Consider the following 27,900-nt stretch of genomic DNA (forward strand, 5'->3'; position numbering starts at 1 on the left):
CCACAGAACATTCTGCCAAAACAAGGTGAACGAGGAGGCCCTTTTGGAACTGAAAAGATTTCCTCTGGGTGCACTAAGGATGCACTGCCTGCCATGGCCTTTCTGGGAAGGGAGGGGACAGACATCTACAACAAACTGGAAAGCCTCCTGTTCGTGTTATATTTCTGGCAGAAATGGCACAAGTAAACTCATTTAAAGCAAGTTCAGATACAGATCAGATGCCTTCTGCCTGAACACGCGCAGATGCTTCTGCATACACAGATAAAAACTGTCCAAGTACAGTACAGCGATGGTGCGAGGCTTTCCACGCCCTGCATGTGCTGTGAGGTTTTGTTAAGAAGGCAAAGAGAGAAAGGCTTTGCACCCTTGCAAAAGAACACAAATCCAGAATTTTTCTAAAGCTTCTTCCCTATTTCCTTGCAGCTGAACCACATCTGAGGAGAAGGAATGTCTGGCACTAGGCAGCCCAGCTACTCCCTCTCCCCAAATCTCTGCTCCGTCTCACCCTGCCTGGCACTACAGGAACTGCTCCAGCCTTCCTACCTTCAGCCCCTCCATGTCCCCATAGGCCACACTCTCTCCAGCTCCCGCTGCCTCAGGAGATGGCTCCAGCCGAGCCAAGGACACTTCCTGGACCAAACCATCACTGTGCAGAGCTGCTCTTGCTGCATTTCATCCTGCTGCCAGCCAGCACAGACACCCTCCAGACAAGTGAATCTCAGCAGAGCTTTCCCACTTAACACTCTCAGATGCACCTCACGCAATAGGGGATGGAGACCTGGTGCTCTGCACTCCTGTTAAAGAACCCAAGGAACAATAAAGGCTAGCTAATTATGCAACCTGCACACCACCTAGGGACCATCTACTTTGCAGAGGGGTAATTTAATCCGCTGCCCACAGTTAATGCCCCGTAGCTGCAGGAACAGTAAATACAGCAGAGATCCCCTGTCCAGCTGTGATGCAGAAGGCAAGTTCCAGCTCAGATACGCTCAAAGGACTTGTAACAGCCTCCTTTTTTCTTTTCAATGAGCTAATCACAACACCAATCAGAATATCAGCTCAGCTACCACATTGATTTAGGGTCCACAAACCCCACTGCATTTCTGCGTGGACACGCAGATCACCAGTCTTCTACAAGCACAGGGCCCCGCTATGTGGGGGGGGGGGGGGGGAGGGAGTCTTAATTCTAATTATGCCTTTAAGAATTAATCAATCACTCTCAAAGTAACAGCTCACGGTTTTATTGTCGCCACTGAAATAAAGTCACAGTTAAAACAGTCTTTAAAAGCCACTGAAGAGGAAGCTGACTGGTATTCAGCCTCCAGTGCCAGGTAAGGACTTTGTAAAACACTATACAACCTGAAAACAGGGGAGGGAGATCCAAGAGATGGACACGGAGACATTCTGGGGAACAACAGTAATCTCTTTTTTTTTGTTTTTTAACCACTGTATCTTAAAATTGCAATAACAGAAGGAAACTACATGGATGTTAAAAGCATACCTAAGTTTTAAGATTCCTGTTAAAAAGGCACTTGGATAAAACCACTGAAAGACTGAGAACGGGTTTCCTCTGACTGGTCCCAAAGCGTTCCTGTCTTCCTCTGCCTGCAAGAGATGCCACGAAAAAGACTGGAAATTAAAGGCAGACACAGAAGTCTTCCGTGTAACCGAGGCCTCTGTACCGCCTGCGCTGCTGACTCAGGGGAAGCCAAGGCAGCAGCAAACCAGCCCAACTGGTCGGCAGAGCCACGCTCCTCCAGCCGCACAGCTCCCCAGGAAGCCAAGGGCTCAGCAAGGAAGCCAGGCTGGAAAGGAGGACAAGCCTGTGCCAGAGTCACCTCCCTGACCTGTAACTGTGCCTGCTCCACTGTGAGCATGGCTGGATCAGGAAGACACGTCCGCCTGCCTTTTAGGGGCCCAGGGAGCTACTACACCTCAGCAAGACAGCATTCAAAGAACCTTGTCCCGTGCCCTCCCCTTTAATGACAGGGTTGGGAATTTCGGTATTAGAAATAAATGAATGAATCTCCTGTGGAACTGAAGGAGCTCTTCCTCCTTCCCAAAACACAGCCTCTCCTCCACAGTGGAAGACAGGCAAGCGAGGGGCTGTATCCAGAGAGGGAAAGAGGTGGCGAGCCAGAAGAGAGCAAAGGTCTGGATGCTGGTGCCAGCCGCAGAGATCTCCACCAGCGAGAAGCTGTGTTTTCCTCCTGCGCAGGCAGAAGCTTCAGGAAGGTGACTATAAGCAGCATGGCCAGGCCTCATCTACCTCCTTCCTCCCTCTGCAAACCTCCCATGGGCAGAACAAATGAGTATTCCATTTGGATAAAAGGAATAGGAAAAGTCATCCAGTGAACTAGGACACACCAGAGGCCTTGGGAAAGGCAGCTGAGATCAGAAAACCTAGGGAGCAGGCAAGAGACCGACGCAGTGCTGGCAGTCCTCCCATTCCCTCCCCGATACCCTCCAGTGCCGGAGACAGGGCAGCTCGGGGCGGGAAGCGCTTTTCCGTGGGACTTGGTGCCATGCTCAGCTCTCACTACGTATCCACTCTCCATCTTGGCCAGCATTTGAACCACCTTGCTGTCAGAGGTGTTTGTAGTCACAGTAGGAGCAGCAAATAGCTGTATCCACAATCCATGTCCCAAACCACAAGTTTCAATCTGTTTTTTTGTTCACTTGCACATAGCTCAAGCTTTTCCCCTTCCCCAGTCAGCAAAGTTTAAACCAGTTCACACTACTTTTGGTACATGCCATATTCATAAAAATTTACTGTCTTACTTTTATTAGAGAAAAACCCCACACAGCCCAAACTCGAACCTCTGAACCACACCCACAAGAGCTCCTCACACTTCCACACAAGACAGCAAAGTGTGTGCTTTCTGCAGCCACTTTCATGGGCCATTTCCACCAAACCCTGGCAGACCCAGCTGCTGTTCCACTCTCTGGTTCAGCCACCTCCCTCCCTGCGCTCCCACACGTTCGCAGTGCCTGGACACTGGGCTGAGCCCTGACAGACAGGGTGCCAGGTCCCCATCAGGGCTCTACCACCACCAAACGAATCCTGCATCGTTTACGAGCCCCTCAGCGTGCGAGGCCTGCTTATCTAGCCTGTAACAGCTCAAAAGGAGGGCACCTTCTCATAAAGGAACCCAATTTTAACCCAGAATCACTGGTTGAATTGAGAATAATAAGAAAGTTACTGAGAGCAACACAAAACATACCTGACAACAGGGTCACAGAAATTTCTTTCCAAACAAGTACTGGGGGCTCCGCTTGCTTCGTAGGGGCTCTTTCCTACATCATGTTACCACACTCTGCTAATGAACACAATTATTCTTGATTACACTGACAACAGCTTTGCTAAGCTCACTGAACTCCTGAACTGGTTGGTTCTTTCTTGCACCAAGTAAATAACCAGATACAGGCTGGCAGAACTTGCTCATTTTCAGCATCACAATTAAGGGCAAATCCCAATGAAATTAAGACAGTGCTCACAGCGTACCACCTTTTGGAACCGCTGTACCTGTTCATCTGCTACAAATGTAGTTAAATAGCCTACACTAAGTGAAGAAGAAGTACACAAAGTTCTTATTGGTGTTTCCTGTTCATTTGCAGTGTTTCTTCCACCACTTCTCTCCCACTGCATGCACATCTCCTGCGCTGAAAGCTGCAAACAGCCGACTAATTAATATTACTATTATTTTTACACAGCACGTGATATCATTCAATATAAAAAACACCCCAAAATGCACTATAGATGCTATTTTGCCAGCACAGGAAGCTGCTATCAGACTAATGTGTCACATCGCTTTCCTTGTTTACATTTTGTAACTAAACTCATCGTTCATTAGCAAAACCCTCTGCACTGCTACTAAAAAAGCCAACACTGAATTACAGCATCGACATTTTAAGAGAAGTTAGAACAAGTTCTGCCCTCTTACAGAGAACAGCTCTCATGAAACTTGCTCCAACTGTGCTTTACAGCAGAACTTCTATCATTATTACTGCTATTTATTCTTAATGAGAGGAAAGGATGAGACACATCATTTTTACTGGAAAAGGCCATCAGCTGCTCTACCTTAATTAAATTAATAACAAGTTATTTCAGTAACAAGACAGCCCTTCACAAGCAATTTAGACAAAAGGAAAAAGTTACTGCAATCTACCTTTCCACAGACAGGCTCCATACATTTGCAGTGATGCCGGAATGCTTAACGGAGACCCGGCAGCGTGCCAATGCCAACAACCAGCTTTTGCCCCCAAAACACTCTGCTCCCGTTTCCAACGGGATGGACGGCACCCGTCAGCGCATCCCCACGAACTAAACACGTACCTTCAGCAGGTTCACGCATTTTTATCAGAGCGGACACGTTATTTAGCGCTTACCTCAAAAACAGAGTGACCAGAGGCAAAGGCGCTATCGTCTTCGCCTGCTCCGAGCCCCCAAGCTCCGCGGCTCTGAGCCCGGGAGGCCGGGCAGTGGCAGACGCAGCTGCCAGCCCCGCCGCGCCTCTCCCCGCGGGCGCCGAGTCCCGCAGCGGTGACTGACGCGGACCCGCCCGCGCAGGAGCCCGGCACAGAGCGAGCCCGAAGGTCGGCGGGCGGCAACGCTCAGCTCCGGGGCCCGTGGGGCTCCTGCGGCACCTGCCCGTCCCGCAGGCACGGGCTCTGCCGGGCCCGGCGGCAGCGGGCAGCCCCGGGCGGACACCGAGCCGCGAGCCCGGACAGAAGCCAGAGACGGTGCCCGAACCGGAGCCGGTGGCAGAGCCCGAATCGGAGCCAAAGCCGATGGCAGAATACAGGAGCCCGAACCGGCGCGCGAACCGGAGCTAGAGACATTGCCCGAACTCGACCGGTGGGAGCCGGTGCTGGATCTAAAGCCACTGCCAGAACTGGAGCCGGTGTCGGAGCCCGAGCAGGAGCCAGAACCCGAGCCTGAGCCGGTGCTGGAGCCCGAGCCGGAACTTGTGCCAGAGACCGAACCGGCGTCCGAGCCACCGCCACAGCCGAAGCCCGAGCTGGTACCAGACCTCGTGGCAGACCCGGAGCCGCCACCGGGGCCAGTGCCCGAGCCCGAGCCCGACCCCCACCCGAGCCCCCCCCCCCCCCCCGCCGCCACCGGGGCTGCTGCCCGAGCCCGATTCTGAACCCGCGGCGGTACCCAACCCCCACCCGTGCCCAAGCCCGACCTCCCTCGGGGCCGCCGCCCGCACTCACCGGTCGGCCCGGCGGGGCCCGGCCCGCGCTGCCCGCGGAGGCGCTGGTGGCGCCGAGCCCCGCCGCGCGCCCGGCCCCGCCCCGCGCGTGACGCCAGCGCGCAGCCCCGCCCCGCTCGCGGGCGCCCATTGGCCGGTGGTCGCGCGGGGCCGCACCCCATTGGTCGCCGCGACGGCCCGGGCCGCCAATGGGGGCGCCACGGCCGGTTGCCATGGCTACGGATGCTGCCGGGCGCCGAGCGAGCGGCGAGGGGCGAAGGGACGGCGGGAGTGGGGCTGCGGGGCACCGGGGCTCCTCACGGTGAGTGCAGGGTGGGACGCGCCTCTTACACACAGACACTGACCCCACCGGCCCGACTCCGCTCCCCCTCTGGCCTGGTTCCCTCCCTCTTTGGCCCGGTTTGGCCCGGCTCCGCCCTCTCTTTAACCCGGCTCCGTCTCCCTTCCCTTTGGCCCGGTCTGGCCCGGTTCCCCCACCCAGTTTGGCCTGGCTCGGCCCCCCCCTTTCCCTTTGGCTCCCCTTCCTGTTTGTCCTCTCTCTGCCCCTCCCCTTTGTCCTGGTTCCCTCCACCCTTCGGCCCAGCTTCGCCCCCCCCCTTTGGCCTGGTTCACCCCACCTTTACCCCAGCTCCGTCATCCCCTCTTTGGCCCGGCTCTATCCCCGGCTCAGCCCCCACCCTCTTTGGCCTGGTTCACCCCTTTGGTCTGGCTCCAGCCTCCTTTTGGCCCGGTTTGGCCTGGCTCCTCCCTCTCTCTGGCCTGGTCCCGCCCCCCCCCTTTTTGGCCTGTTCTGTTCCCCTCCCCCTTTAGCCCAGCTCTGTCCCCCCTCCCCCCACCACCTTTCACCTAGCTCTGCCCTCCCAGCTTTGGCCTGGTCTAGCCTGGCTCAGCTGCCCCCCGCCTTTGGCCCGGTTCCCCCCCCCTTTGGTCCGGCTCAGCCCCTGCCCCTTTCGGCCCGGGTCCCCCACCCTCCCTTTAGCCCGGCTCTGCTCTTCCTGCGTTGGCCCGGTCTGGCCCGGCTCAGCCCCCCCCCCCCTTTTGGCAAGGTTCCTCCCCTCCCTTTGGTCCGGCTTAGCCCCTCCCCAGCTTTGGCCCAGCTCTGCCCCCCTCCCTTTTTGTCCCGGTTCAGCCCCCCCTCCCCTTTTTGGCCCTGCTCTGATCCCTCCCATTTTGGCCCGGATCCGCCCCTCTCCCTTTTTGGCCCTGTTCTGACCCCTCCTTTTTTAGCCTTGGCTTAGCCCCCCCCCCTCCCTTTCGGCCCTGTTCCCCCCTCATCTTAGCCCGGCTCTGCCCTCCCCACTTTGGCCTGGCCTGGCCTGGCCTGGCCTGCGCCACCCCCCCACCCCCCCCCCTTTTTGACCCCGTTCCCCCCTCCTTTGGCCTGGCCCGGCTCAGCGCCGACCCCTTTCATCCCGATTCTCCCCCCCTCCCTTTTTGGCCCAGCTCCGCCCCCTCCCTTTTTGGCCCAGCTCCGCCCCCCTCGCCCCGGCTCCGCCCCCGCTCTGTCCCGCCCAGCCCCGGTCCCGTGTCCCGCTGTCTGCCCGGGGCGCTTCGGGCCGGCAGGCGCTCCGCGCTCCCGCAGCTGCTGCGGTGCCGGCGCTGCTCGGTGTGTGCGGGCTCTGCGGAGCCAGCCCGGCGCTGGCGCTGCGGGAGGCGCTTGGTCGGCCTTCGGGGTTCGGTGTCTGTCCCGCAGCGCAGGCTCCCGCCGGGGCTCCTGAGCAGTGCCGCTGCGCTCCTTGCCCCGCTGCCTGCCCGCTGCCGCAGGGCGGTAGGGTGCGGGCCCCGGAAACGCATGGGAGAGGCCGCGATCAAATTGCTCCTGGATGCTTCGTGGCACCCGTGCGTTCTCCTTTCACTCTATGTCTCTTTCCTTTGCCTGTTCCCGGGTACCCGCCTGGCGCACGACAGCAGCTCCAGGTGCTCCGTACTCAGACCTGGCTGTGGGGTGTCGTCGGGTGAGCAGCTCTTGCCATCCTCTTGTTCGGCCCCTTCCCGGCTGCGCTGGAGCAGAATGGGCGGGAATACAAATAACCTTGAAAATGCTGCCCTTGTTTTTACTGGTGTCGTCTTTTCCATCCTGATCTGTTCTCCAGTTTAGCGTGCAATGGGATGCCCGTATTTTTATCTTGGCATAAGCACGTGTGAGGTCTGTGGTACGGTTTCTTCAATGCTGACGCTACAAGTGGAACTGCAGGGGTGGCTGGAGGCTGGACTGCAGGCCAAAAGCAGGGGCAGCTGAAGGGTTACATGGAAACTCAGAATTCATAGAGCCCATTCTCTTAAATTCCCACTTGGAATGTCGTGTGCTGTGCGGGGAACTGTGAGCTGTTGGTACAATTGTTAATCTAATATATGTGTAATCTAATACGCTATTTGCATGGATTAATGCAGTAGGAACTCCTCCAGTGTGACCATGTGCCAATGGAAAAGGCTTTGCAGGTGTGAATGGGGGTCATGATTCCTCGCTGCCCTGAGAACCTCTGGATCCCCGCTACGAGAAGTGCAGGTACTTCTCTCTGTTCACAGGCAGGTGAAGGCCTGCTGAAATCCTTCACAGTTCCTTCTGACCACTGTGATTCTCAAACTGAACAAAATATTGCCCGCTTTCTTACTCGTCTGTGTTTGGAAAAAGGAATTTGCCAAATCGTTATCTTTCTCGTCAGAGCAGGAATACAGAATTTCAAACTGGAATCTAGAGATCTAAGGAGGCCATGAAGAAAACGTATGTGCAAAAAGAAGATTGATTCTTGTTTGTGCACTGTATGCTTCCAAGGGCTGCAAATGAGAAGCTGCAGACAAGCATGCTTTGTTTTTTGTCATAGGATATCGGGCAATGTTAGGCATTAATTTAAAGTGAAGGTGTGCCAAATGCTTCCCTGCGTGGAACTTTGCAGTTTTGGCCCAGCAAAGGCTGTGCAAAACGATACTAATGCTCCTGACAAAATAAGCTGCAGTGGCTTTTAAATCATCTGAATTATCTGTCCCTCTTGCCTGCTATCTCACTGGCTGCAGACAAATGCAGTTGTTCTCCAACTCCAGCTATGCTGCTGTCAGAAAACCAGCCAGGGTAGTGTAAGGTACGGCGATGTGGAGCCCTTAGTGTTGCCACGCTGATCCAGTGGGAGATGTCCCTGCCCATGGCAGGAGTTGGAACTGGATGGGCTTTGAGGTCCCTTCAGCCCAGCCTATTCTGGGGTCATTAACTACTAAAGGCATCAGCGTGTTTTCTCCTTTCATCCACTCTCTCTGACTTCAGGGCTGCTGTGCTGGCTGCAGCTGGCTCTGAAGTGGCTGTGCTTGGTCACTGGAAGTGAGTTGTTCACGTTCTGTTCCAAAATATGCAACGAAATGCATTGCTGACTCGCTTGTGTGGCAGGCAGGGGCAACTTCATTTCCTACCCCTTTTATGCCCTTTGTCAACTTTTAAACATTTTCTTCCTTTCTTTTACTTGCTTGTTGCAGTTTTGTTTCCTATATGAAGAGGTTTTAAAATTTGTTTTACCTTGGGTTTGCTGCTTAGAATCCTCAAGTAATAGAGGGGGGGCGGTATTCTCCTGTCCTATCTAGATAAGCTATTTCACCCCTCCTCGCAGCATGACCAGGTATTCCATGGCGCTGATTGTTGTAAGTGTTGCTCAAATTGATCTTCCTACTTTGGATTAAGTTTTACTTAATGAGGACATAATGAGATTATCCTGGCCAAAAAGAACTCTTCTCTCTTTGGGGGACGTATGATTTCTGATACTCGGCTTTGTTTCAAATAGATCCATAATTCTTTCTTTAGAGAATGCAAATTTAAATGATACTCAGACTATGGGACTTCCCTAGCAGCTGTTTTGACACTGAATGATAAAAGCATTATGCCATGTATTCTTTTCCTGGGGGAAGGATTGACTGTTGCCAGATTAAACTGCTCTGGACGGGTGCCACCTTCAGACGGTTAGTTCAGCTCGGAAAAGAGAATGGATCTGATTAAAGGATAGAGCTGGTTATTTGTTTGTTGCTTTTACTCCATGCTGTACCATGGCAGCGATTCTCTGCCTCTTTTCCCTAACAATAATTAGGATCAGAGGGTTCCAGCAAGGACATGTTAGTGCTTCTCGTCTTTGAATGGAAACATGCAGGAGCTGAGCAACCAACAGTTCCTTTGAATGTGAAAACCTAGGAAAGAAAACCCTTTCGCAAAGTATTTAAGAGCTCTGACATTCAGGAGAGAGCACTGCAGATCAAGGACTTGTATGTCTGGGTTGGGATGTTCTAGGAAACATCTGTCCTAATCCATAATCAAAGTTCCTGTTGATGTTGAGTTCAGTTTTCAATGCAGCGGCTCATTTCTGGTTTTTAGTGGTGTATGCCTGCCAGTGATTGACCTGAGCCGCTGGCGGGATGGTAACCCTGCCAGTGGGAAATCAGGCAGCCTTCTCTCGTACAAGACACAATCAGCTGTTAAACTGTAATCGATTGCACCATTTAACTGTGTTTTGTGTAGACTTGATATGGCTTTATAGTATTGATTTTACATTTAATAATTTGTCAGATTTAGGGCTCACGCAGAAAATTTTAAGGGGCGTGTCCACACCGCTAAACGCTGCACTGTCCCCCCCATGATTTTGTCTGTCTCGGATAAGCAGCAGTTTAGCTGAGAAGGAAAAACGCTACTCATGGACTGAATCCAGAAAGATTTGTGTATGTGCAGAACTTGTAGAACCAAGGCAGTGAAATCCAGGCCCCTGTAAGTAATGGCTGAGCTCCCTGGGAGCGCTCGTGCCTGTGGAATTGGGATGTCATCTGGGCGCGGGCAAGCACCAGCATTCCTGGCTGGCTGCAGGCTCCGCTTGCTCCAGGGATGCTGACCAACCCTTGTGGAGTTTATTTTCTATCTAGATGGAAGGGAGAGTGATCTCGCCTCAATATTTGGTATTACTGTGTTTAAGAATGTACAAAGTCGTGTCCCTCAGGCACCAGTGTTCACATTAAGAACACACTGAGGTGTTCAGTCAAGTTGGAGATGTAATCCGTTGCGAGGTCATTACCTGGAAGAGTTACTACCTAAGAGTTCTGAGTTGTAGCGAAATGCTGAATTATCAGGAAGAGAAACAAAGGACTGGTAAACCTTGTGCTTTTGGCTGTTGCTACAAGATTTAGTCATGACTGGCTGTAGACAAAGATGATTTGGCATTCTTGGGAAGTTTTCTGTGTCCTAGAGGCTTCTGTTCCCTGGCTGCTTCACCTTTTGTGCTTTTCTGGAGGCTGTGTTGGAGTTTGAACAAAACCTCAGAGCACAGTATCTGAATTCAGACTTAGATAAACATAGACAGTAGTGAAGAATTTTTCCGATGTATCAGCATTAAAACAGAAATAAGTTTAACTTGCGGGGCTCTTATGGTTTTGATTGGTACATTTTTTAGTTCCTGAAGATAAAATACAGGTTTATACAGATCTTGCCCTTTCCAAAACCATCCTAACATTCATTTTCAGTGTTTCCGGTGAAGTCATAATGTTGAATTTGTGATAAAGGCAAATACTGTGCTTTACAAGGCTGAGATCAAATACAAATGCATGATGTCATTGCACAAGAGAGAAATGGGAGGCAATAAGCACCTAATCAAACACAGCATCCCTAAAATCACAGAAAATGGCCAGGAAGTTGTTTTATGCATTGGTTCTCTTCCTGCAGATGGACCCTCTGCTTTCCTTTCAAAGGAGATGAGGCTAAGGCAAACACGTGCAGTTTTGTTAAAATGTTGTCATTGTGTCAGAAACAGATCAGGAGGAAAAAAGAGGAGTTAACAGATTCCCAAATGGATAAACAAATAAATAAATAAATAAACCAGAGGGGCAGCGCTGCTGCTGCTGATCTTCCCAGTATCCATAGTTGGTTTTTTTTTTTTGAAAGGGCAATGCTTCTTGGGTTAGAAGAGACTCATTTAAAGCTCGTTTAAGGCCAGATGGACCTGGATTAGGATGCTGGTTCCCAACACATGTAGCACAGGAGAATGACGCTCGTGCGGCAGCTGGGCAGGGGACAGCAATAAAAGGTTTTATAGAGAGAAGTGGCTGCCTAATCCAGTCTTCTTAAAGCTTTCAAGTACTTCCAGTTTTTCATCACTAAGTTATTCTTGCCTTCATATAGGCCTAGACGAGTCACTGGGCTGTGCTCTTTTCCCAAGGGTATCAGTAGAAGCAGTGCTGGGATGGTCAGAAACAAAAAAAGCAGGTGGGAGGAAGGCTGTCTATAGCAAAGGGACAGAATTTCTTTTAAGCTTGTGAGAGAGGAGATTGTGAGCTGCCTGGGCAGCAGTTTTTCTAAAGACAGGTGTTTTATCTGGCCTTTACAGTACTGATAATCTTGAAATCTCTTCAGCCCGGTTTGTTTTATTTTAACAAAATCTTACCCCTACTAAAGGCTGGATGCAGTAATGAGACTGTCAGGTGGTATCCCCTTTCTCGTTACCTCCAGCTGGAGTTCTTGACTCTGACGTGGTTTTCTTTAAGTTTGTGTTTAAATCCCATGCTGCTGTACTTTGGCTGCGAACAACAGAGACAGAGCAGGAGCTGTGAGCTGGGGGACTGGAGACGGACCAGAAGCCAGCTTGGAAATCCCTCTGGGGGTGGATTTGTCTGCGCAAGGCACTGCTCGTGCTGTTGAACTTGGACATGGATTGCTGGTGCTTAGAAAAGGCAATTTGTGTCCTCCTGTGCAATTGTGTTCCACATGGGGCTGACTGGCAGAACTCCCAAATGCAGTGTTTCCTTTTTCCTTCTTTTAAAGCTTTCCTCCAAATCTGCTGAGTTGTCTAGTCCTTAGCTCTCCAGCTACAATGCTCCTCACCCCTTCTCCTGCTGCTTAGGTCTCCAGGTTTGGACTCCATGGTGGTAGCATCTTTAGTCAAAATGCCATCCTGTTTATGATGGGAAGCACTTCTCCATTTCTGAGAAATGAATCTGGTTATGCTGTTGGTTACAGCTCCCAACTGGTCCTTGCACTCACACAGGGACAGGAGGTGGCTCCATGTCCAGTAGGGGCTCTCAGGTCCTTGAGCTGCTTGGTGTCAACCTGTCCTTGCTTGTCCTTCAGCTTAAATCTTATTGCATCTAAGGTATTTGGAGACAAACTTGCACTGGCCCATAGACTTTGGAGCATCTTGCAGGTTGCGGAGTGAATTGGAGGAAGGACTCCACTTGTGTTGCCTGCTAGCTTGGGCTGGAGCTTGCACCCGTCGAGGGTGCGGGAGCGTAGCCGTCCCAGCCTGGCTAGCTCCTCGCTGCTGGCAGGGCTAAGGCAGAGAGTTGTCCGGGTGTGTTCCTGGAAGGACACAGTCTTATTTGACGCCAAGTATTAACAACTTTGTAAGAAGCTCTTGGGATCAGCCAATGGAGCTTGTCTCTCTGTCACTAACCACTGGGATGCAATGTTTTAAGGAAGGGAATTCTCTTTTGGGAATGGTGCCTGGATTTCCCTTTGGCTCTGTTCTAAAGAGTCTTTTAAAAGTTTTAAGGTGGAGATGTCAATCTTCTCAAACTTTTTTTTGATCTTTCTGGTCACAAACACGACATGGATTGACCAAGTTCCTGGATGCTGTGTTTGGGTCAAGCTGCGTTGAGCCCACAGAAACAAGCATTTTCCCAATGAAAATACAAGTACCAGAGCAAGAGAAGTGAAGTGACTCCTGTTCTTAGGAGCAGTACTTGCTGAATAATCTTCCTTTAGGAAAGTATGCAAATTAAAGTTGATCTGTTGTAATCTGTGAAGGTGAAAAGGTTCCTAAAGCAGTGAACTATTACTGACATTCATATTTCTACTCTTTCAGTATTTTGGCTTCAAAACCACATAGGTATAGGGAAAAAAAAACTTAGCTGTAACCCATTAGCTCTGTTCAGGCTGCTGTGAACCTGTAAAAATTAAGTTTCATCATGAGATTCGAATTGTGGCTGTAAACTGTGGTATTCACCCAGGCAGCATTTCAGTAGAAGCTGAGGGGGGTTTGCAAGGTGGAGTCTGAGCAAACACCACCCCCCCCAATTAGCCAACCGCTATCAATTAAACTTGGGTCTTTAAACCTACAAACAACTCAATCTTTGTAAAAGTGATATTGTGGTGTAAATATACCAAGCCTCACCCCAAACTGATTTCCTTTCCCCTGTTAATGCAGACTCCGTGTGTAGGAGAAATGCCAGCAGCTCTCAGAATTTAACGGGAGCATCGGCATGGTGGAAATGGCTCTTTTAAGGTCATAAAATGCAAAAATTCTAAAGGTCTCTTCAAGAGCAAAAGGGTGGAGGTTCTTAAAAGCACTGCCAGATGCATTGAGATACAAAATCCAGCGGCTCTTTTTAGAAATGAAAATACCCCTGGTGATATTTGGCTTGCTTTCTGAAAATGGGAGTGGAGATGCCAGAGGAAGTGGAAAAACAGTCCGGTACCTATGATTTTCCATGATTTTCCATTTATGCTTGTGAGAATGACAAATGGGAGCAGGTTTTACACCGTTTGAAACTGCTGAATCACAATTGTGCTCTCAGCCCAGAGAGGCTGAGCTCGGCAGGGATCTCACCAGCTGCTGACGCCAGCCCTGTGCTCTCGGAACGCTCCTTTGCCCCTGTCGATATTGTCTCTGCTGCAGAACCGGGACGGGCGAGCGCAGCCTGCACAGCGCTGGGAGGGGCTTCAATGGCCTATCGAAGGACTAACCTTGGGCACAGAGCAGAGTCGGAGAAACTTGGTAGGTGAAGTGTTTATTTGGTTCCACTGTATTCAGATGTACCACTGGTCCCCTCTCCAGTGTAACCAGGGGGAAATAGGGTACCATGAACTGCGAGTGCTACCAAGCAGAGCCCAGCCAGGTTCCACTGCTGCAAACCTCTCTTTTTGTCTTTGTGGGGAAATTTGATGCCTCACTTTGTACTTAGGACTATCCCATTTTGTGTTTTCCTTTGTAGGTACATTTTCATGCTTTCCATTTGAGGAATTTGGGCAACTTGGTCAAAGCTGTTGCAGTCACTGGGCTGTTATGAACCTAAGAACTCTGAATGGTTCCACCAAACCATCCACAAATGGTTCCACCATCTGCATCAAGGAGTGCAGGGATAGGTTGAGAGGGAATGGTTTAGAGCTAGAAGAGGGGAGATTGAGATGAGATCTTAGGGAGAAATGTTTTGCTGTGAGGGTGGGGAGGCCCTGGCCCAGGGTGCCCAGAGCAGTGGGGGCTGCCCCATCCCTGGAGGGGTTCCAGGCCAGCTTGGATGGGGCTTGGAGCCCCTGATCCAGTGGGAGGTGTCCCTGCCCATGGCAGGGGTGGGACTGGATGGGCTTTGAGGTCCCTTCCAGGCCAAGCCATCCCATGATTCTATGGGAAATTATGCCAGTTTGCAGGATTTCACTCTTTTTTTAAGATTCCCCCTCGGGCACCTTTTTTAATTACAGAATTTCAGGATGTGTCTGCTTCCCTCTCCTCCGAGGAAGAAGATTTTGGAGACTGGAAATCTAAGGGAATTGTGACACTAGAGATACTAAACTAAACCTAATTTACAGACTTATAAACAACCTGAATAAAAAGCATTTTCGTTAAAGGCCTTTCAAAATGGATCTGCCTATAACTTAAAGATTTGTGTGTCTGTGACTGAGCGTTTCTTGTTTGAGTGGTTCCTCCAAGAAGCAGAGAAAGACAGGCAGGTGCAGAGTTGACCTTTCTAAGAAGCATCAGAAAAGTATATTCTGTCCCTAGGGAAAATAAGCAACATTCAGACTGTCTGTGTGCATCTTGAAGAAATAAATAAAGTAAATCCCGTATTTTACTGTGTTATGTAATTCCCTACCTTAAGGCTTTACATACATAATTAACGTGATTTTTAAAAGAAATCTTTTCCCACCAAAGTACATGTTCAGTTGGGAAATACTGGTAGTAAGGTGATGTGTAGATGAAACATTACCTTGATAAACAGGCCAAAGTTCCTCCCATGTGGAGAACTGCCTCCTTTGTGTGGATGGATTTGGCAGTGTTACATGGTTACAAGTTGAAACCAAATAATTGCTTTGAGTGGAGAAAAGGGAATCAGCAGTATGAATGTGTAGACCTTTTCCTTCTGTTCCTTTTCCCTTGGCTTTTGAGGAGTGTGTAGGTTTTGGGACAGAGCTGTGGGTTTATTTACAAGTGACCGTTAGATCAAAAGGAGTATGAAATCCCTCATCTGTTGTCATATTTTTTTGCTTTTGTGTATCTTTAATTTTGGTCTTTGTGCTCAGGTGTTGATGTTCAGTGTAGCTTCTCAGCAACTGATATGGTCAAGTACTGCCAGAAAAAAATTAAAAGGTACCTCTGTCCTTACTGAATGGTCACTCTTGGGCAAAGACCGATGACTTTTAGGCTGTGATGTTTTTGGTTTAGCGCAAGGGCCAGTTTCATAACATTGTTAACTGACACAGAGAGTCTGCGTGGAGCAGCAGTGAGAAACGTCACCCTTCACTAGTGAGTGTTCACTGTTTGGTGCTTGGTCATGGAAAATTCACTGCACAGAGCCTGGTGGTTATGGGTTTTCTTTGCCTCGTCACTTGTGTAGTGAACACGAACTGATATCAAACTGTCTGAACCACAGGACCAGGGGGCTGTGTCGTATGTGTGCCATTGTGGTTGCAGTCTCAACCACACTTACCACTTGTCTGCAGTAATTGTGGAAGCTCATTCATCAAACTGTTGTGCATTGAGGTTTGATTTTTAGGCTTTAGCTGTTTTTGATGATTCTGCAGTGCAGAATGTTGCTGTGAAGAAACGGCTTACAGGGAAGCGCAATGCAAAGTACCTTTGGTTGCCGCCTCATGCTTTTATTCGACTGGCATTAATAGCTCTCTGTTGGAGTCATTCCCCTTCCATTGCTGCTTCTGCTCTTCCTTCCCTCCTCCTTGCTGCATTGTGCCAGCCTTGGAATTCATGTGGTTAAACTGGTTCAATTCACTAGGGCTGCAGAGAAGTGACTCCACAAACCAGCAGATTTTGCTGCTCTGCAGTTTATGGTGGTGTCGCTTGCAGTGGGACTGGGCAAATGTCAAAGGTGGGATGGAGTGGATGGGATTTATGCGTGGGAAGTGTTGGTAGCGTAGAGGCAGGCTGAAGGGAAGAAGCTTTGTGGGGAGGCTGGTTGGATGTGACCTTCCCTCCTGGTGTTCAGCTACTGATCCAGTTCAACCACAACTTCCCAGTTTGATCTATCGTGTTTCTGTGCACGCAAGGCCTGTGGTGCTGCCTGTGCATGCTTAATTCAGGGGAAAGGAAGGGGTCTAGAGCATCAAAGTTTTTTGCTATGTTGTGTATCCTACTGCATCTTAAATGCAGGTTTATCCCAGGCTGATGTGAATACTTGGTATGTGCTGCCTGCTGTCGTTGCTCACTGGGACTGAGCCATGGCTGCTGAAACAGCTGACCTGGGCTGACAAGTGTTAATGCAGAGAGTCTTAGGAGGTTTACAGGAATCGATATGTAATCCACAATCTCCAAATATAAGGAAAGAGTGATCTGCTCAGGCTTAATGTCTAAAAACAAAGAACACCTTGAAAATGTTTGGCTTTAATTATTTATAGATCTTTGGGTCAATAGGATTGTTATATTTTGAAAAGCACAAAGCAAAGAACAGGTGATCTACAGGACAACATTAAGGATTCATCAAAGAGATAATATTTCTTTTCCTTAGCTGCTGAGGCATATAAAAACTCTCAAAATGAAAGATGAATTGTGGAATTTCTGTCTAATTACATTTTCAGTGAGATGTGCCCTCTTTCCTCAGAAAGCAACACATTTTTTTGAATGTGTTTTCAGATCACATCCACAGTGTTGGAATTCTCAAAACATACGTTTGTTTCTCGACAGGTATGAAAAATACATTAAGGAAAAAAATGAGTGAACTGGACCATGGAACATTCTTTGCAACTCGTAGGGTTAGTGATGTAGGTACGTATACTATCATCATCTTCAAATTTAATTCTTTTATCACAATCTAGAACTAAACAGTGGGACACCTCCCACTGGCTCAGGGGCTCCAAGCCCCATCCAACCTGGCCTGGAACCCCTCCAGGGATGGGGCAGCCCCCACTGCTCTGGGCACCCTGGGCCAGGGCCTCCCCACCCTCACAGCAAAATATTTCTTCCTAAGACCTCATCACAGTCTCCCACATATTCAGCTGAAAACCGTTCCCCCCTATCCTGTCACTACAGTCCCTGGTAAAAAGTCTCTGGGTTTTTTTTTGTTTTTTTTTACAAGTGCCCTTTATATATCGAGAAGGTGCTCTATGGTCTTCCCACAGCCTTCTCTTTTCTAGGCTGAACAACTCTAACTCTCTCAGTCTGTCCTCATACAGGAGGTGCTCCAGGCCTCAGATCATCTCCGTGGCCTCCTCTGGACCCATTTCAGCAGTTTGGTGTCTGTCCTGTACTGGGGGTCCCAGAGCTGAATCCACATGGGGTCTGAGGAGAGCAGAGTCAAAGGAACAGAATCCCCTCCTTCCCTGCTGGTCCCACTGCTGTGGCTGCATCTCAGGACACGGTTGGTTTCTGGGCTGTGAGCGCACATTGCGGCATTGCACTTTTCATCCCTCAGCACCCCAAAGTTAAAAAAACTTTAAAAAACCCCAAATGGTTGCTCTCCATGCCTTCATCCCCTGTTCCGTACTCGCACTGGGGATTGCCCTCGTGGTTGACTTGAAAAAATCTTTCCACAATGAGGCATCATGTGGAGCCACATGGTCAAATGTTCTGCAGGCAGGTAGCAAATGGAAATTTTTTGGGAGGCTTGACGGTAGATTATGGGATGGCTTTGCAGGATTTGCCTTTACATTTTCTGTGGGACCGCCCTGCAGAACCGTATGTCAGACATCGCTTCCAGGCACTGTGCTTTTAAGAGTGATGGGGAGAAATCCTTCTACTAATACCTGATGGCAAGGTTCACTACTAAAGGAAGCAAAAAAGAGCGTGAAAAGAAGAGGCCTGTTCCTTATCCCTATAAGCTTCCAGGCTTATGTGAAATTACTGAGGATCTGTGCACTATAGCTTTACAGAACTGGAGTACAAGCTCGAGTGTTTTCTCTTACCATTATAATTTTATCTCAGGCTTTAGCAAATATCTGTTACAAAAAATTGCAAAAATGCATCTTGAAATCTAACAGCTGAGTATTTTATGTTGTTGTTCATGTATGTGGATATATGGGTGTATTTATGTGTGTGTGCTTACATATAAAAATGGATAACATTTATTTTCTTTGTAAAATACAAGACACATCCCATTCACTACCTGTTAAATACAAAGCTTATGTCTGTATGCCAAGGCCCTGATCTTGGCGTTGATCTCGCATGGATAGACACAATTGACCTCACAACATTCCTCAGAATAAGGTGCTCAGTAGAAGAAACAGAAGATGAGTAGTGGAGATTCATAAGGTTCAGGTGTACAGTCCAAAGGAAAAAGCATATTGAATCCAGAGATAAATTATTTGGAGTTAGAAATTTGGAAGTTGGACCTGTCTTTCACTCCTCATTTCATAGACGTGAGAGACATCATTAAGTTGGCGAAGACGAGTTACCTGAGGAAGCCCCTCAGGTGCCTACTTTCTCTTCCAGCAGCTGTTAATGCCCTTTAGTGTCACTGGGAATGGTTACCGATTCTTCTCAAATGAACGTGACAGGCGGCATCTGCTAACTTATCTCTGAGGCAGTTGCCTGCAGGAGCCTGGGTTAGAAATGTTACGGAACTGCTCGGAAGCTCCTGCCATGCCCTGCTACTAGGGTGTGCGGTCACTGACGTTACTGCCCGAAATGCCTCCTAGCAGACTAGAAGGGATTGCCAGCCTTTGGGAGCGGTAACAGGTGTAGGAGGGAGAACAGGGTGAGTGGCTTTCCAGGGGGATTGGTGACAGAACCTCTATTTCTTCAAATGTGGCGTGATCTTGCGTGGTCTCTGCTGGACAACGCTGTAAACAATCTCAGACAGAAGGGAAAAAACCTGCACATAACATCTTACTGACTTAGGGCTGAGAGCTTTACATTTGGATCGAAGGGAATAAAAGCCCTCAGATGCGCAAAGCTGCCTAAAGGCATAAAAACTGGGAGAAAGGAGATTATTCACGCTAAGCTCATAGGATGGATAAAATGGAAGAAATTAGCGGATCAAGTTACTTAACACTTTTGTGTAAGCTCTGTAGAGAATAAGAAAGTAGTCATACCACAAGATCAAAGCTGTAACCTGGCTGGTGTGACATTGATCTGGTAGAGTAATCGCATGTAGAGGAGTCGAGTGGTGAAGAAAGCAGGACTGGTGCACAGGAGGAAAGGAGGAAGTGTTCCTCTCTGTAGGTGGTGCGTTCTCTCAAGTTTGGGGAGTGGAAACCGCAGAGGGATCGCCTGCAGAAACTGTAAGTGGTGATGAGAGGGAAGGAAAGACGCAGTTGTGTTGTGGTGGGATCCTGGCGCGGGCCAGTGGGCCAGGAAGATCTGCTGGTAACATTAGGCAGCCATGGATCTGAGCGTACCTGGAGCGTGCTTCTCTTGCGCTGTTGCCAAATCTTGTTCAGACAGGATTTGCAGCCTCGTTTTTGGATTCATTCTGATGTGGCTGCTGGTTGTCTCAGTCCTTGGCTCACCCAGGTTAAGTGTATACATAACACACTTTGGATTAAAGTCACCATGACATGATGGAAAGGATTGTTCTTTGGAAGCTGATGTGGGGGTAGAGAAATAAAGTAGTGGATTTCAGGAATATGAACGCAAGGAGGACTCCATGGAAAACTCAAGGTAACTCTTGTTCTGGGAATCTGGCCACCTCTGAGACTTCTTTAAAGGATCATTTTCAGTTGTCTTTACTGTGTGGTGAAGACCACTGTGAATCTTTATTCGCTTCAAATCCTTTTCCAGCAAAGTCGCTTCCTGCGGGGTGTTCAGGCAGCAGTCTGTGGGTGCTGTCACCATCTGACAGACACCGGTGACAGGGGCATTACTGCCTGCAGCAGAGGCCAAGGATGGTCCTCTCCTCACAGTGCCTTTCTCTTTCCTGTGGAAGTACAGTGTTTCCCCAGGGGCCTGCGGAAATTTAATAGGGAAATTATGCTGGAGATTCCATGGGAAATGTACCTGCAACTCATTCTGTTTATATATAATCAATAGTCTATGTACCTTCTAGGAAAAAAATTGCTCCTATCGCTCCATCCATAGATTACAATAAAGAGTGAGTTAGTTTTCCAATCTATGAAATCTATGTATGTGTTGAAACTTAGGTATTTCTGTATTAAAACTTACTAAAATTCCAGTAAAACAGTTTAAAGTGATTTATTCTTTAAGTTCACATGTAAGAACACTTTTAAAATAAAGTCTTTGTAAGCAGACACATGGTTAAAGTTTCTCACATAATTTCTGCTGGCTTATGTTTGTTTCTGATTCTCATTCGCTTTGTTATGGAAACTTTCAATGTTTAAAACATACTTTCATAAAACATGCTTTCATTTTATGGCTCACACTTAAAAATGTTCCTCCAGACTTTGAAATGACTGTGTGTGTTTTATGTGATAACTAGAAAATCTGGTGATTCTGATGAGGAATGGTCTCGGCAGGCAGAAGTACAAGCCAGTTGACTACAAACATCTGTATGAACTCTCTGCGGCAGAGGAAAGGGCATCTGCAAAAATTCAGTTAAAGGTATGAATCGTTTATTTTTTGTAATGTGAATGCTGATCAAGGCATCTCTTCTCTGGGTCGCGTTCCAAAGCAGAACTGTTGTGTGAGGCCTGCTTTATGTCATGTTGGCTTTCAGGTGCTTTGTGTATCTGGAGGGCAGTTTACCTTCGCTGCTGTTGTAGTCGGTGGGTTTGGAGTTGGCCTGGCTCGTCAGCTGAGGTTCAGTGGTGCATCAACACCGCTCCTCTGCCTCCAGAGGTACAGCTGTTTGAGAAGCAGTTTGGCTTTCAGGTGACCCAACGACTGAACTCTTTGGTCTGTCAGACCTCGGTATGGAGCGCTGGAGTGTCTGGAACTGGGATGTTTCACCCTTGTGGACCTGAGCTGGCTCGGGTGCCTGGCTGGGTTGCAGGTTCCAGCGGGACTGACTGGCTGCTGCCTGGTGCTGTGCAATTAGCAAAGAGACCGGGTAACACGAGCTCTGAGACCTGTGCTGCTGGGGAAGTCGTAGAGTGGCGTTGCTGGCAGCCAGACCTTCTGGGCAGTACCAGTCCAGTTAGATTGAGGAAGCTTTTACAGGACTGTATGCTTGAGAGTCTTTGTGTCTTCCTTCCCAGGGTGTCCTCTACAGATATGTACTGCCTGGCTTGTCAGTCTGTGTGCGTACAGCACTGGAGACCTGATGGATTTCATTATCTTAGTTTTATCTGCTTTGTCAGAGTATCCACTGAGAGGCCAGAAGAGAGTGATGGAGGTGGGAGGGTGAGGGGAAGGTGACTTGTCCCAGGGGCTTCTGGAGCCGTGGATGACTTCCCATCCTTTGTCCTTTGTTATTGGTCTGGCTACCACTTCATCCCCATGTCCCTCATGGAGCAGTAGCTCCATCAAATGTGTGTGGTTCTGTTCATCTGAACTGGAAGCAGGTTTTCGTGAAGCCCTTGGACAGTGTCAGAGCCTCTTTAATGGCATACATTCTGATAAGGCACTCCTTTTGAGTAATCATATTTTTAAAATTCTTTTTCGTGAAAGACACTCTCGCTCTTTCATCTTCCCACCCGTAAGAAAGTGTGGGTTTCATTCTCCTGCTCATCTTCTCTCCTTCACCTCCTGGAAATAAAGATTGGGAAAGAAAAGGAGACAGAGGGGAAAGAAGAAAATGAGCTACATTTTCTCACTTCCTCCTCTTATTTAATTGCAATTTAATTGAATGATTTTTTTTTTCATGAAAATTGGTACATTTGACCCTGTTCTATAGAAAACACAGTTTTGAAAAAAGCTTTTAGATTTCTATAGTTAAAGTTTTCCATGTGAAGGTGTTTGATACAAGCTACCGAACAGATTCAGAACACTTACGAGCTTTAATTTTTCCTGCAGATTAAAAAGAGCGGAGCAAGTTTCAAAAATTAACAAAGAGCAAATGCTGCTGAGGCAGCATCGGCAAGTGTGGTGGCAAGAACACAAAAGGCTGAGTGAGAGCAGGTAAGAGTGGAGGGATCTTAATTAGGCAGTGTTAAAGAAAATGCTTCTGTGGCAGAGATGCTGAGGTGGCGTTCTCCATTCAAGGGACATTGAGTGGAAAAAATTAAAATACTTGATGACAACTTTCTGTGCAGGACGTGAGCTCGTGAGCTCGTGATCTACTTTAGAAGGGGCTGTAGCCACAAGGAGAACACAGAAAGGAGGGGATATTGTTGTGCATTTTCCTCTCCGTGATGGCCTCACAGCTGTTCATTGACCTCTGACAAGCACAGCGTTTGTAGGAACATCAGAAGTTTTCAGATACGTTTTAATTCCTTCAGAGTCCATCTCTCCATAGACATATGGAGTTCGCACTGACCAGCAGGGAATGTTAATATTGTGTTTGTGCACTGTGAATGCAGCAGATTCAATGAGACCAGTTTTTTGCTCAGAGGAGGGTGGGTGGCTTCTCTAGTACCTTCATGTCCAAGTCCTGCGCCTTCTGCTTTGCCAGGCAAAGAATCCCCATTTTTACTGAATTGTTAGAGTATTTCAGGTTTATCATTCTTGACTACTTAATGAATAAGAAATTAAAGTTTCTGTAAAATTCCTATTCACACCTCCAGGCAAAAAGCAGAAGCAGAAATAAAGACTTTTCTGATGAAGAAGCCATAAGCACAGCTTTTTCTTGGATATGAAGGACTTGGGTGAGACACTTTTATCAATTTCTTGATTATTTGTTATAGTCAAAATTGTCTTGGTTATTTGGTTAAGTCATAAATCCCTGGCTCAACAGGTATAGATTCAGAAACGTGCACTGCTGTGTAATGTTTTGTATGTTTGAGAAGCTTGTTTCATGTGGTTGTAGAGCGGAATATCACAGGAGCGGGACACGTACCAAAGAAATACGGTAGTTCCTGTCTGCAGCTAAAAGAGAATGTGAAACTCAAGCTGTCTGAAATGCAGAGTACCTCTTAGAAGAACCGTGTCTGAATCTAAGTTCAATCCAGATGAGATGCTACAGCAGGTTGGTATTTTAACTCTATTTTATGAATTAATTATCACCGTGCTTTTAGCATTTCTGTTATTTTTATGCAATAGTTTGAGACTATCACTCACATTCAGAGTATCTGGTAACGTTTTGTACTTGCCATAGCGCAGATTAGGTCTGTGAAGATCTGTGAAAGGTTAGCAGTGTAGAATGGGAAATAGGGCTCTTTGTCTCTAAATAAGAGCTTTCACATTATGACAAGATGAAGGAGTAACAGTGATATATTTCATGAAATAGATCAAATCTGGGAAGAAGCAACAAGAGGCAAATTTGGCATTCCTTGTCCTTGGAAGTCTGGCTTTGGAAAGAGAGCTGGAAGACTGTAAACCAAAGTAAGTTTTTCCTTAGAAGTTCAATTAGCAACTTTTTTGAGAGAGAAAATACAGTGCAGACTAGTCTGCTGAGAGGTGTTTTTTCACCACAGGCATTAGTGCAATCTTTCAAAGAGAAAAATGGGCGTTTCCTTGAAGTTCCTTCAGCACTGCTGTCTTTGGACTGCCCCTATCCTGATGTGAAGAACTTAGCCATCAATGATACCGAAAGCTCGCAAGTGGGTACTGGTCTAAGCTTCAAGAGCTGATGAGCAGTTGGAAGATTTCTGTAGGTAATAATCATTGGTTCTGATTTCTTTTGTTGTGGTATAACATAAATATTGTAAAGTTTGAATGCACATTAAAGAAATCTGGCATTAATACCAGGATTCTGACGTCAAACATCTCACAGCTGAACTGTCCAGACTGTCTGGAATGGGAAATTTGGAAAACGTGCACAGAATTTCTGAAGAAGAAAGTCCAAACAAGATGATCCTTTGCTGTATTTTGTGCTATTATAGTTTTGGTCTGCTGTGTTCTTTGTGCTATATATTCAGTCCTACCTGGAATGCACACTGCAGTGTTTATTGCTTTTACAACGGAAGAATAATTATGTTTTTTCAAGCACAACATAGGATTAGAATGTTTATAATCTAAATTAACTTCTTTTACTGCTGCTAAACCATAGTTTTTTTTGTTGGGAAATACCCAAGTCTTGGGATATCTGCAGGTTTGGACTTGGACCTGGTGTGTTTTGTTACAGGTGATGATCCTCTAAACACTATCTTTTTGCCCAATTTCCAGTGATGTCCGAATTACTGAAATAACTGAGGGATGAATGGAGTACATGTATGTCCAGCGCCGTGTCCTCTGCAGCACCCTTTCTAGTGAATGGAATATTAGGCCTAAGGCAAATAAATCCAGTTCCCCTTTCCAGGCTGTTAACAGGATGTTTCTGGTACAACAATTGGCACTGACGCGACTCCCGATCGGGGGGGTTCGCGTCTCACTCGGTGGCATTGTTGCAGACTGCGTGCCTGCAGATTCAGCCAGCAGCGGTGCACTGAGCGTACATCGCTATTGCAAAGGCGTTGTCAGGATTATGGGGTGGGAGGACGAGCTTCCCTTCGAGCTGTGTGTTTTCTTTCTGTAGAACGCGTGCAGCCAGGGATTAATGCTGGTAATCTGCTTCAAAGGAAGCAGCTGCCCCGGGTTGTTGAATTGCTGTGTTTCAAGCTCTGACCCAACATAAAGGTTGTCCTGTGTTCTAGGGGAGTGGCACATACAGGAAAAGCGAGCACTACACTTAAAATTTGAGTCAGCACTCAGCCTTGGACAAGTCATCAGTATCTTGACACTGAAGAAGCCTGATATTAGCTTAAATATGAATGTCCAACATGCTGGCACTTCTCAGACTCATTTCAGATGAGCTCTTCCTTTCTGGAATCATTACAAAGTTTAAGCAAGGTGACAACTTGAATCCATCAGGCAGGATATTTTTAAATTCTCCATGCATTTAATGCTACGATACACTGGGCTGGATGGGGCTGCTTTCTTTTTGGCTCTTTGCCTCTCACAGCTGAGGAATCTCAGCACTGCTGACAAATTTTGCACAGCTGACAAACCAAGGTATTGGCAGCCAGTTTGCCCCTACTTACAATAAACTACTTGTAACTCTGGCTCTAGCTGATTGCTCCCCAGAGATCTTTCACAACCTTTAATCTCTGCATCCAAGCAGTGTGGAGAATCATTGGTAGCTGGCCCTTAGAGGAAAAATTGGAAGGAAGCTTGAGAGATATGTGAGGTACAGGAGGCAGAAACTGCTGCAGCAACTGGTGGCCTCGGCTCTTGTGTGCTGAGGGCGGAGGAGATACTTCTGAGATCACCAAATGGGCCTTGGGACTGCAGGCTCAGTGGGTTTCCCTGCTCTCAAGCTCACGATGCAATGTTTCCTAGCCAAGATATGCCTTACTTTGCCTTGCTCTTCTTGTAGACAGGAGACCTGTGTTTGTGTCACAAGCCTGTGTGCTCAGGAGTAATCTAAGGTAGATTGTTACGAAGAAATCTCTGGCTCTTAGAGTGGTCTCATTGCTGTTGCTGAAATGATGTGGTTCAGGTGGCACCGTACCAAGGGGTGCAGGAGCTCTCAGAAGATGATTGCTGACCTCTTTCAGAATTACAAGAGGCCGTTCAAAATCCACAGTCATAAAGTAGTGAACACTCTCTTAGGGTGGCTGAGGCTCCTGCTGAGTAAAGGCTAGCAGGGCTTTGTGGTTCTTCTAATAAACAAATAAGCTTGGAGAGACAGGAATGCTAGATGTTATCTTAAAAAATGGTTTTGTACTCACTCAGCATACCATAAAAGCAGTTGCAGTGAAAGAGATTTAACTATAGCAAAGAATAATCAGTTTGTTTTCTAAAGCTATTCTTTGGAAAGCCTGGACCTCAGAATATCAAATTATGACACAGAGATGCTAAAATTAATAGATTAACTGATTTTCTTCAAAAGCTCCCTCTAGAGAGAAGGAGGGGGTTTTCAAACATGAATTCTGATGACCAGCTGCAGGGCGTTTTTCTCAGAGGCAGCAAATGTTACGGAAAGCACATCTTTCAATGCCACTGCTGTGCCAAAGCGTGGGGGACTCTTGTCTTTGGAGAGCAGTATGCTGTTCAAACCTGTGGCTCGAAGGGCATCAGATGTTACTGCCAACTGTTCCCTCTTTGAAGGACCCCTGTTTCACTTCCCCAGGGCACTGTTTTCTTCTTTAGTCTTAACATGAGGGAAAAACTCTGCTCAGATCTCTGTAGTTGTTGTCTGTCATGGGAAATTTAAGCAGTCACCTATAAGGAAACAGTTCCATAGCTCTCCTGCTTTTGCTAATGAAATGTCCTTTTGGTGTTGTCTCCAACGCGTGCTTTGGTAGATGTCCCGTCGCTGCAAATAAACATTTTGCAGGAGCAGACCTTTCTCTTCCGTGTTGAAGCCACCTTTGTGTCTTTTTGTGGTGGCTGGATTCAATGGCAAACAGCTGGGTCCAAGGAATAGTTTTTCAGAGATTTCACGCGGTGCTGCTAAACTGGATTGCGTAGAATATTTTAGTCCCTGCATTCATGTTCTCTCTTTAGAGATAATGCTAGAGCAGATCATAAAATCTAGGTTAATATCAATTACATATGAGCATCCCACAAAAAATCCTCTTTCCAAAATACCTGATTTTTCCGCCTACGTCAGGATAAAGTTCTTCTGATAATCTCAGTGCATGTAGCGCTGTTAAATCCCAGGGCGCCACTACTGGGGGCTGAGAGCTGCAGACAGCTGGAGGCTGCAGGAATTTGGCAACTGGGTAGAGTTGTTTGATTGCTGTGTTTTAATTATCTCCAGGCTTTTAGTCACTTTTTGCAAACAGGTCACTGGGATAGGGAGACCTTTTGCTCTGAGCCAGTGTGGCTTCTCCTGTGTTAATGCTGACAATAAAAGCAGACGTTAATCCCTTTGAGGGCAGGAGTTCAGATTGAGGGTAAAATCTAATCTACTAACATCAGTTCTGTGGCTGCTAATTGCTACTCTAAATTTTCTGAAAAATATGAATGCATGCCGATTTCTACACCTTCTCCTTTAAAACATTGTGAATAATCATGCCTTGCTGGTGAGTTGATGGCTGTCAGGAGCTTGTTTTTTAAAATCGCGTAGCTGTGTTCAGGTGTTATCACTGCATTCATTTCATTTTGATAATTTATTTAGTGCTCAGTGATAGCGACTGATCATCATCTTCCATTTTCACACTGTATTTCCTGTGTGGTGTAACATATTTGAGAACACCGGTGTCACATTCCTGGATGAAAGCCAGATTAGAAAAGGACAGTTCCCTGGAACATAGCACACTAAATGGTCACACAGCCTTACAGGTTTGCTTCGTTTCTTTAAACCTAAGTTTCTCGGCTATGAACCGAGATCCAGGGTACAAGGTTGGGGATTGTGAGCCCGCTGGAAGGTTTAGGCCTTTAAAAGTAAGAGGCTGGAGAACAGTCTTACCGAGAGCGGCTGAGAGAGCTGGGGTTGTTTAGCCTGGAGAAGAGGAGGCTGAGAGGGGACCTCATTACTCTCTACAACTACCTGAAAGGGAGGTTGTGGAGAGGAGGGAGCTGGGCTCTTCTCCCAAGGGGGAATGGCCTGAAGCTCCACCAGGGGAGGTTCAGGCTGGATATCAGAAAAA

The 27,900-nt window shown here is 47.7% G+C and overlaps 2 protein-coding genes across 7 annotated transcripts in view; one reads left to right on the top strand and one right to left on the bottom strand.

Moving 5' to 3' along the window:
* PKP4 (plakophilin 4) overlaps positions 1-5,332 on the bottom strand; it is a 73,357-nt gene extending 68,025 nt beyond the window's left edge. For all 6 annotated transcript variants that reach the window (XM_054069309.1, XM_054069306.1, XM_054069303.1 and 3 more), the window contains exon 1: positions 5,221-5,332. The gene's annotated coding sequence lies outside the window, so the exon portion shown is untranslated. The remainder of the gene's footprint in view (positions 1-5,220) is intronic.
* A 1,420-nt stretch (positions 5,333-6,752) lies between these two features.
* Positions 6,753-27,900, top strand: part of CCDC148 (coiled-coil domain containing 148) — a 45,983-nt gene continuing 24,835 nt past the window's right edge. Inside the window, 16 exon segments of the mRNA XM_054069318.1 lie at positions 6,753-7,058; positions 7,611-7,725; positions 17,078-17,158; positions 20,766-20,907; positions 22,241-22,345; positions 22,951-22,989; positions 22,991-23,031; positions 23,133-23,136; positions 23,195-23,244; positions 23,247-23,288; positions 23,291-23,314; positions 23,317-23,351; positions 23,613-23,711; positions 23,800-23,905; positions 23,908-23,975; positions 24,531-24,535. Coding sequence (XP_053925293.1) covers positions 7,665-7,725; positions 17,078-17,158; positions 20,766-20,907; positions 22,241-22,345; positions 22,951-22,989; positions 22,991-23,031; positions 23,133-23,136; positions 23,195-23,244; positions 23,247-23,288; positions 23,291-23,314; positions 23,317-23,351; positions 23,613-23,711; positions 23,800-23,905; positions 23,908-23,975; positions 24,531-24,535 — 902 coding nt within the window. The 5' untranslated portion in view covers positions 6,753-7,058; positions 7,611-7,664.

The sequence above is a fragment of the Cuculus canorus genome, chromosome 6, assembly GCF_017976375.1.
Source record: "Cuculus canorus isolate bCucCan1 chromosome 6, bCucCan1.pri, whole genome shotgun sequence".
In the NCBI taxonomy this organism is placed as follows: Eukaryota; Metazoa; Chordata; class Aves; order Cuculiformes; family Cuculidae; genus Cuculus; species Cuculus canorus.